Source organism: Nematolebias whitei, chromosome 11 (assembly GCF_014905685.2).
Source record: "Nematolebias whitei isolate Nwh7 chromosome 11, NemWhi1, whole genome shotgun sequence".
Taxonomy (NCBI): Eukaryota; Metazoa; Chordata; class Actinopteri; order Cyprinodontiformes; family Rivulidae; genus Nematolebias; species Nematolebias whitei.
In genome coordinates, this window is record NC_056508.1 from 44,662,378 (window position 1) to 44,673,192 (window position 10,815).

The 10,815-nt window shown below is 40.1% G+C and overlaps 1 protein-coding gene across 1 annotated transcript in view; it reads right to left on the reverse strand.

The window, feature by feature from the left end:
• lamb2l (laminin, beta 2-like) overlaps positions 1–10,815 on the reverse strand; it is a 70,243-nt gene that overhangs the window by 33,186 nt on the left and 26,242 nt on the right. The window contains exons 3-7 of the mRNA XM_037685030.1: positions 9,855–10,024; positions 2,641–2,776; positions 2,338–2,411; positions 960–1,148; positions 130–193 (exon numbers count right to left, since the gene is read on the reverse strand). Coding sequence (XP_037540958.1) covers positions 130–193; positions 960–1,148; positions 2,338–2,411; positions 2,641–2,776; positions 9,855–10,024 — 633 coding nt within the window. The remainder of the gene's footprint in view (positions 1–129; positions 194–959; positions 1,149–2,337; positions 2,412–2,640; positions 2,777–9,854; positions 10,025–10,815) is intronic.

Genomic DNA, 10,815 nt, shown 5'->3' on the forward strand with positions numbered 1-10,815 from the left:
AGTGTTATTCATAACACACAGTGTTTTGTTTATGACCAGAATGAATGTCAAGGTGACATTTCCAGGAAACTTTTCTCTCGTACTCCAATGAAGCTGTTTGTGATGTTTAAACACAAAGTCCTCACTGACCTTGAATGTCCAGGCTGTAGGGGTCTTCTACAGGAATGGCCGGGTCCAGAACTTTAAAAATGACCTGAAACACAGATAAAACACAAACTAAATAAAATAGCATTGAACTACAGATCATGATCTCTGCAGAACATTTGCAAAAGGCTTTATGCACAAAGAAGCCATGTTGGGGTTCAAGGTTGGAGCCAACATCATGATGATAAACAGTGGTGAGCTGCCGTTAAAACCAGTTTATTCACAGCTCTGTTCGTTTGCATCTCATCAAATCACTCGCGCTCATAAATAATCATGCCCAACTTCTACAAGCAAACATGTTGCTGCAGAGACCGAATGCAGAAAATGTAGAGTCATATGTTATTTTCATTTTGTTATGCTAATACGAGCTGGCCTGGCCACCGAGCAGGTTCTCCAACTGGATTGATTTAAACATGGCACTTGGGTTTGAAGTCTTCCCAGATATAATTAATCACTTAGAAAATAAAAATGAAAAAATATAAAAACGAAAGCATTAGTTCATTACTAATTTTACTGCTTTATGTAACTATCTATTCAACTAAACTGCTCAGGGGGCCACAGTTACTGAAGGCCAAGAGCTCAGGGGACAGACATCCAGCAGTTGTTGCCATTAAGTTTGTTTTATGGTTTAAACTCTAGTTTTATTTAAAAATGAAATCGTTGGTTGGTCGAACTGAGTTCATCCGCGGTCCTGATTTGGCCCCCGGGCCGCCAGTTGAATAGCCCTGATCTAGGGCAATTATGATGCATAACTTTAGACATTAGTGAATAAAAGATGTGATAAGAACGTTGTTACTGTAACTTTTTTAACTCACCTCTCCGTTAGTCGAGGGCTCGATGTCGGAGTAACGTTCCTCGCAGATGATGTTGTTTATTTGGTGCAAGCCGTTGGCGGGGATCCCGGGGAAAGTTCTGGTGCAGTTGGAGGCAAAGTAGCGGTAGGGGCGCCACGTGCGGCCAAAATCTGCCGAGCGCTCAATGATCATCGCTGCGGGGCGGAAAGTCTAAAGAGGTTTTTAAAAAAGTACATCCATTAATAATCATAAACCAATGGTGTGGAGTTCACTGAAAACATCGATTAAAAGTGAAAGATGATTTTCTCTTGTCATCCATCACAGAACCAAAGGCTTTTACTCGATGTTAGCTCAACCAACAGACGCGTACGTTTGTGTTGGCTGGGTTTTTGAGTGTACACAACAAACACACAGCTGGACACGTGTGACTCTACGAGCACGTGTGGTCCTTCTAAATCTAACAGAACATTGAGGTGAATTTCAGTTTTCTGAACACCGAGAACATTTATCAAAAAAATTAATGCAAGACAAGAAATTAGCATTTGGTTTTAGAGATTAGCTTTTCTTTCTCGAGACCAGACTAGGCAATATATGGCCTGAGGGCCAAAAGTGGCCTTTGGATTATCTCCATCTGGCCCCCAATGTTCCTAATTGAAAAAAATAAATAAATAAATTAAGAACTATGCATTCATTCAGTGAAACTAAATTAAACATCTAGGACAAATACATTAAAAACAACTTGGATTAAGATTGGCTAAAACTTTTTAAATTGTCTAACGAGGTTGAGTCAGGTCCTCTGGACAGATTCTTCTTTGTTGAAGACGAATCTGTCCAGAGGACCTGACTCAACCTCGTTAGATTCATCTACCTGGATTATTGAGCATGAATCAGGACATATTTAATTTATTTTACAGAGCTAGACTCTGGAAAAGCTAAATATTTCAGTATATTTTTGTGTGTGTGCGTATTTAGGCTAACAAATGTATTGCAACAAGAGAATTCTGGATCAATCTGCCCATTGAAATTTGTTCTGCAGAGTCGGTACAGTTCTTTAAATCCCACCTAAAAACTCACCTTTTTTTGCTCTGGTTTGCTCTGTGAGACTAATCAGAGTTTTATCACATTCATGCACCGATGGGACACACATCGGAGGCAATGAGGGGTTCAGCGTCTTGCCCAGGGACACTTCAGCATGTGACTGCTGGTGGATTCGAACCCCCAACTCTTGCATTGGAGGACGACTGCTCTAACCGCTCAGCCACAGCCGCCCCAACGTAGAAAAAAAAGTAGATCTCTTGTCCGGTAATTTATTATTGATTATGCATCAAGGATTATAAAGAGCTAGCCTCGTAGTTTTAGACGGGACGGTTCACAGAAACTGCAGAGACCGGTCTCGCACCTTGAACTTCATGATGAGATGTGTGAAGTGAAATTCAGCCTCCAGGTTCAGCCTGATGCTGACGTCCTCCTTACCTGAAAAGACCGAAAACGTTAATAAACACCAAACAAAACCTGCATTTAGTCAAGAATTACCGGGTGAACCGTACGGTAATATTTGAAGAATGCTTCATATACGTGCATTAAAAGGACGTTTATGTCTCAAAAGCTTCTGGGCTGTTTCGTCTAAATATATTCTTCTAATACGTCCCGTATAAAGAGCAAGAATGACAAACTGATGACGTCGGTCTGGATTGCCACGCACCGTTGAATGACTGCCACCAGGTGTGGTCTTCGTTCCCGTCCATGAGGTAGATGACGTTTTGAATGCGGTGGCTGTGTCTGTGGCGGTACGGGTCGTAGGGATGCTGGGAGTCGCACTCGAAACATTTGTCGGGCTCCTGGTGAGATGGAGAACGCACGTGAATCAAAACAGAACAGATTAAAAGTCTGAGTTGTGCCAAATGTTGAGTTCAAGCCAAAGATGGCTGCACCACATCACTGTGTGAATGCTCAAGCAGCATGAACATCTGGCTGCATGACTGTTCAACAACTTCTGAGTAGTTTGTGCCACTTCAGCAGCTCACATCGTTCAGGAGATGGAAGCTACGACTTCTGGCGTTTGTCACTTGTAGACTTTTTATACTATTTTACTAATATTTTCCCCGTAGAAATACACTGAAATCGTTTCAATTTCTTAAAATATTGTTCTCTTTTAATCTGCTTCAGCATTTTTAGGCTCTACTTTTTTCTTCTTATGTTACATTTAGCTACTATTCTGCTACTTTTAGCATTTAGGCAACATTAGTGTTGTTTCGGCTTTAAAAACTCAGTTTCGGTGAACTTCAGCAGAGACGTTCAGCGCTCAGCATGCATCTTCTCTGGTCCACATTCTGAAACACATTAGGTGAGCCTCGTGACCTTGGAGACGTCGATGACCTTCACAGCCCCAGCCTGTGCCACGTATTGAACATGTTGCCTAATGTGTCTGCATTAAGCTCTTTCACTTTGTTACCCTGACATTCGTGCCAAAAGAAAAATGTTCTGGTAATCTGTGCACAGGTCCTGTTGACATTTTTAGTTTGAATGCCATTCAGGTTGTGGAGGACTGGACTTTTGTTTCGTCTTTGCTGTGGACAAAACTGATCATTCACAGGAAGGGAAGCAGAAAACTCCAAGGGAGGGAGGGAGAGGCAGAGATGAGGGGAATAATAAGGAGGGAAAGCACAGAAATCAAAACTGAGGAGTGTATTTTATAAACAGTGGTGCACGTCAGTCTGCAGGTCAGTGCACTCTGCTCAGTCAAGTTCTGGCATTTCAGTGCTTATCCTGGACGGGTGCACGTGCTGAACACTTCACCACAGAGAGAAAACATTTGTTGTCGCTATGACGATTATGGAAACTCTTATGACCAGTCTGGTTTGAGATAGTTTATGCAGGTTTAAACGATCATATAAAGTTCTGCTGAAGGAAGGGAACAAATTATCGTGTGAATATTTATAAAACATTCACTCTATTGTGATCAAACTATTTCATCAAATCATAATTCAAAACGTTCAGCTCTTTCAGGACAATCCTGCTGTGACTTTTGGTATTGGTGCAATTTTAGCTTTTTGAAATATTTAGCCTTTTCTGACTATTTTCTCGTTTTACATCCTTCAAATCTTTAGATCTGTTTACAACCTTTTACTGCTCTTTTCACAGTTTGTTCTGGTTCAGCTTCTTTCAGCTTCCTGGTGCAAATTTTAACTTTTTCAGATACTTTCAGCTAATTTCAGCTGTTTTTTTTTTTTTTTCAGCTGTTTTGTGTTCCTTTCAGATTCTTTCTGCTAACTACAACATTTTTGTGCTTCTTCTAATTTCTTTCTGCTAATTTCAGCTTGTTTTGCTCCTTTCAGCTTTTGATGCAAGTTTCAGCTTTTTCTGCTATTTCAGCTACTGTTTAGTCGTTTTATGCTAATTTTAGCTTTTTTGGCTAATTCCACATTTTTGCACTCATTTCAATGTTTTTCAACCTAGTTCAGCAAAAATGCACTCTCTCTACTTCCTTCTGATAATTTAAGCTTTTTTGCGGTTATTACTTTTTTAGCCACTTTTCAGCTGGATTTTTTTTGTTTGTGCTAATTTCAGCTTTTTTCAAACAATTTCCAGATTTTTTGTGCTCATTTCTGCTTTTTTCGGCCTACCAGGGCAAACAAGTGTTCTTTCTGCTTTCTTCTGCTATGGTAATTTAAGGTTGCTCTAACTTTTCAGCAACCATTTTTAGCCAATTTCAGCTGTTTTAATAATTTCTAATGCAGCCTAATTCACTTGTTATGCTAATTTCAGCTTGTTATATTCTTTTCAACATTTTTCTGCTGGTTTCAGCTTTTTCTGCTCTTTCAGTTACTATTTAGCTCTTTTGATGCTAATTTTAGCTTTTTCTGCTAATTCCACATTTTTGATATTATTCCAGTTCTTTCTGCTTCCTTCTGGTAGATTAAGCTTCTTTCTGCTTTTTCAGCTACTTTTCAGCTATGTTTTGTTAATTTCAGCTGTTTTAGCTAATTTACTCATTTTTATGCTCATTTCTGCTAAATTAAACCCAATCCACCACATATGTGTTCTTTCTGCTTTCTTCTGATAATTTAGGCTTGTTCTTTCATTTCAGCTACATTTCAGAAAGGTTTTAGCTACTTTAAGCTGTTTTTCAGCAAGTTCTTCTGCAATAAGCATTCACACTGCATTTTTGCAGAAAATTTAATTTCTCTGGGTTTTTTAAATTTTATTTATCATTAAAAGTAACTATGCTTGGCTGGCATTACTGCTACAAATAGACTTTTTTTATACAATCCCATCGTTACGAGTAAAAAGACAAACTACGCCTGTGATTTTGGAGAGGTTTAAGAGCGTGTGAATTCTTCAAATAGGGTGAGAAACCTGTTAAAGAAGATTTAACAGTCGATGTGTCCAGAGTGCACGAGCAGTTCAACCACAGAGCCAAAAGTGTTGAACAACATGGGACAAGCTTGTTCAGATGCTCAGAAAAATTCAGAGTTTCACAGCAGCCAAAAGACTTTCACTCCGAATGAGAGAGTGGCATCAAAGAAACGAGTGTGAGCGGGTAAAGGGGGTACGTTTGAGAAGGGGCCGTCAAGAGGGGAGCGATGGAGGGAAGGAGGGCCCAACGGGGAGATGTTGGCACGGAGAATCGCTGGATTCCTGCGTCTCTTAATTAGTCTGTTGTCAGGGGTGATTAAGCTGCTAACAACAACGTGATTCATCCAGGCACTCAAAGGAAACCTCGTCATGCACGTGGATGTGCATGACGAGACGTACACATTCGTGTTGGTCTTCGTCACCTCCCTTCGCCTTTAACATACATTTGCTTAATCTCATCTATTCTAACCAAACTAATGCCCTTATACCTTATAGACCTCGTAATCGTTAAAGTCAAATCATTTCAAGAGAAAAACGTCGGTTTGGATGTAAAAATAAAACTTGACGAGTTCAAATGTTAGAAGCTAAAGGTTTTAACGATTAAGTGAAATCTAACGGTTTGTTCTCTATTCATCTCGTCTTTCTGCAAGAAAGGCAGCATTTGGTGCTTGATGTTAACTTGTGTGGCTACAGGTCCAGCTCCTCCTCTTTCAGGTCTTTTTTTATCTCCCATTAGTCAGGCCTGGTCAGCCTTTCAGCTCCGACAAGCCACCGATTCCGACCTGATGCTAATTTGACAGCACTTTTATGTCAATCTACAATGGTGATTTAACACAAGGAGGTGCAATCATCTCCTTTTTCCGCCTCGGCTCCAACTCCAACTCTGGACTTTGCTGTTGTTACCATCTCAGCGTTTTTACTGCAGTTTTTTTTTCGCCTACTTTGTATTTCTCATGACAAGAAAAAAAACACAAGATAAATTAACTACAGCTAGCAGTTCTTTGGACCAGTTGAGTCTAAAGGCAAATTAAGAAGTAGAGGAATTGCATTTCCTGCTAAAATACAGTGTGAACGCTTACTGCAGAAGAACTTGCTGAAAAACAGCTGAAATTAGCTAAAACACGCTAAAATGTAGCTGAAATGGAAGAACAAGCCCAAGTTAGCAGAAGAAAGCAGAAAGAGCACATATTTGGTGAATTGGGTTTAAATAAGCAGAAATTAGCACAAAAATTAGCTACAACAGATTAAATTAGCTAAAACATGCTAAAATGTAGCTGAAATGGAAGAACAAGCCCAAGTTAGCAGAAGAAAGCAGAAAAGAGCATATATTTGGTGAATTGGGTTTAAATAAGCAGAAATGAGCACAAAAATTAGCTAAAACAGATGAAATTAGCTAAAACACGCTAAAATGTAGCTGAAATGGAAGAACAAGCCCAAGTTAGCAGAAGAAAGCAGAAAGAGCACATATTTGCTGAATTAGGTTTAAATAAGCAGAAATGAGCACAAAAATTAGCTAAAACAGATGAAATTAGCTATAAAAAAATAGCTGAAAAGTACCATAGCTGGAAAGGCAGAAAGAAGTTACCAGAAGGAAGCAGAAAGAGCTAAAATGAGCTCAAAAATGTGGAATTACCTGAAAAAGCTAAATTTAGCACAACACATCTAAACAGTAGCTGAAATTGCAGAAAGCTGCAGAAAGAAAAGCTTTGCAGAGAGTGGTGAAGGTTGCACAGAAATCTGTTGGAGTCAGTCTCCCCACCATCACAGACATCTGCACCTCCAGATGCAGGAAGAGGGCCACCTGCATCATGAAGGACCCCACTCACCCAGCACACACACTTTTTGCCCCGCTCCCCTCAGGAAGGAGGTTGAGGAGCATTAAGTGTAGAACTGCTAGACTGAGGAACAGCTTCTACCCTGAGGCTGTTAGACTCATGAATCTCTAACTAGAATAATCACTGTGAAAAACCATATCATGTTGCTGCTGATCTGTTTCATGTTGCTGCTGATCTGTTTCAATGTTGATGTGTTCATGCGTGCACATCTGCTCACATACTCATGTTCATGTTTGTGCTGATGTTCAATGTTTTATGTTATGAGTGCTTAGTGTATATTTAGTTGATGTTTTTCTTAGTTCATATCTTAGATGTTGTTACTGTTTTTCTTAGACATTTTATTTTTGGATGTAACTGGGACCCTGTGTACATAATTTCGCTCCACCACATGTACCACATGAGGTGCGAATGACAATAAAGAAACTCTGACTCTGACTCTGAATGCTTCATAAACACAATGAGCCTAATTGCACAGATTTTCTAAAGAACGTGTCAGAAAGAAATGTACATGGAATGTATGCAATCTGATCTGGTTTTTCAAAAAACACCACCTACGAAGACTCATGTCCAACACACGACAGATTAATGTGTGAACATTTCAAGACTGTTTGACAAACGTTGAGTGTGAGCCCCTTGAAAACATACCAGGCTGTCACCGCGTCCTGCCTCGTACTGTAGCAGGAGGCCTCTCGACACAGAATGTCAATTATGTTCACCTGGAAGTTGACAGGATAGTGAATTTTCCTGCCCTGAGGCAATGGAAGTGCAGGCACCAACATGCAGAAGAATGGAAATGCACGGATGCGAGAGAGAGGTTGAACGTAAACATGATGGCGAGCATGCCAGAAGGAGTGAAACATGAGGAAACAGAAAAACGAGCTGTGGGCTGCACAGCGCAGTAGTACCGTGATGCACTTGACAAAGAAGAGGACATAACTTTGTTAGATACTGACTGCATTTCTTTTTTTGGGTAAAATGAAACATATAACTTCTCTTAAAGTGTTTCAGTTTCATTTGCACAAAGACCCCAGGCCAACCGGGGATTGAACCCAGGACCTTCTTGCTGTGAGGCAACAGTGCTAACCACTGAGCCGTCGTGTTGCCATTAACACCATGCTAACAAGCAGCCGGCACAGAGTTTAAAAAGAACGTTTTAGAAGTTCAATTTATCCCACGTAAAGATGGTCAGAAGTTTAGCAGTCAACAATGTTTGTAACAGAGAAAACTGAATCATCATCTAAAGTTCATAAATGTCGTAAAAAGGTTTCAAGCAGGGCTTAATTTGAACCAGATCCTGCCCGAACAAGATCCGGGAAGGCTAAAAACTTGACAGGGTGCATTCTGGTATTGTTTTGCCTGGATCCGGTAACTCTCAGGCTTACTAATAATAAAGTTATGTACAAATTTGATTGTCTTGAACGAATAAAACCTATATTGGACATGTAATCTGAAAATAATTGCATAAACACTCATTTTAAACACAACAGCTACTTACAAGCTTCCAAATGTCACGCAAGAGCTGCCCCTTCAGGTAAGCATTTCTGCTTCTACCCTTAAAATAATCTCCGCCCCTAAAAAGGACACTCATGGGAATATTAATTAAAAACGCAAAAATATAATTAAACAGCACAACTAAATTTCAAATCAGTTTTACTGTTTAAGTGGGTCATTAATAAAATGTTCATTATTTATTAAAAATACGAGAGGGGGGATATGGGGGCTTGAGAGAAGGGTAATGTGCTCTGTTCAAACAAGGAGAGACCTGTTGGTTGTTAAAACACACCAGAATTCAGGAAACGCATTTGTGTTCCGGCATCATTTGGTTTACAAATTAAACACTGGTTTCAAGAATCTGGAGGAATCTCTGTCACCAGAGGACCAGGCTGAAAGTCAATACTGGATGCCTGTGATTTTATGCTGGAGCATTATATCATGCAACACTAGTAACCGTAAGCTGGGTTCTACTGGTTTTCAAGAGTAAAAATGACCACGGAATTTCAAAAAGGACAGATTTGAGTTTTGAAATTACACTTCAAATGACTTTAAATCAAGTTTGTATCACAGATTGGATAAAAAAAAAGGCAGAAAGACAAAGTCAAGTGGAGCACAGTGTAGAAATCCAGAGTATTTGAAGAAGGCGTGGTCGACTTCACGCCTTAGGACTGTGTAGCGCTGGAAAGGCCTCGCTCATGGAAACCAGACTACAAATGTTATGCCTGAAGCCTTTTGGTTTGCACAACACTGTGCCGATGCATTTGATCTGCTGACCCAGAGATAAATCATTTATCCTTTTTCCATCTTAATGTTGTTCACCCTTTACTCTGCCTGAGCCGGGTTGTGACAGCAAACAAACACAACAATAACGGGCGTTACTGTGGAGTGACTGATGGTGCTGCATGAAAGGCAGATCAACACACGTTCATTAGATCTGACTGCAAGTTTCCATGAATTCTGACCGGACCGACTGTGTGAAAACGATCATGTGACAGTCAAGTCGAGAGGCATTTTCACCACCTTTGATTCAAAAAGTGCCAGCTGTGGAGATAATGATATAAATCTCTGGCATAAGCTCATACAAATTTCAAATAATGAGCTTCAATTTGCCTGCAATTTTAATAATCAACTACAATTACCTCTTGTTCCCATTTTACGCTCGATACCTTCTTTTATTTCGAAAGGCGTGAATTTAGCTCCATTTCGCAGTGGTTTTATGGTTTCAGCTCACCTGTAAATGGCTGACGATACAATACTGCTCCGGTCCATGCAGACCGCAGGTAGAGGTGGCGGTTAAATTGGCAGCTCGTCCAATCAGAAGGTTTCCTGTCGCAGGATAGCAGCTTCCCTCGGTGCAGCTGTGAGGGCTCGACGGCAGCTCCTGGCCAAACACGGTCAGAGCTGGACGTGGAAACAGAAACAAAGGAGGTAAATATTCTAATGTTACATGTGAAGTCTTAAAAGATGAGTAATTCTGTCTTCGACCCTAAATTTAGGGTCATGTGGAAATAAAATTTCCATAGAATCAAAGTTTTACCTGAATAAGAAGTAAATTTGGCATCAAGCACCGGGCTGGAGTTTGTTGTGGGTTCATCGTAGCTACACTTCTCTACAGCTGAGTCATATTTATGTTTTCAGCACGTTATACCACTGTTCAAACTTTAAACTGTCCCTGGCGTGGGTGAGAGTGTGAATGTTTTGCCTCGTTAGTCTCTACGTGTCCCTGTGATGGACTTGCAACCTGTCCAAGGTCCCCCCCAGATAGCACTAGCTCCCCCACGAAAGAAAAAGTGGATAAAACAATGGATGCATGAACATCTCTAATCAAGAAAAGAGGACATGTATGATCCAAAATGTGGCATACCAGAACATTTTGTTTGTGCAGCATTTTAGTCAAACTGAATATCTTTGTGTTTTTCAATGCTAACTAGAGAAAGAAATGCAGTGCGAATGCTTATTGCAGAAGAACATGCTGGAAAACAGCTGAAATAAGCTAAAAAAAAAAGGCAACATGCTGAAACGTAACTGAAAATGTCAAACAAACGTAAAAAATCAGCAGGAGAAAGCAGAAAGAACACAAAAGTTGAAAAGAGTGCAAAAAATGTGGAGTTAGCTGAAAAAGCTAATATTAGCTTAAAAACAGCTGAACAGTAGCTGAAATAACTGAAAGGAGTCTAACAAGTTGAAATTAG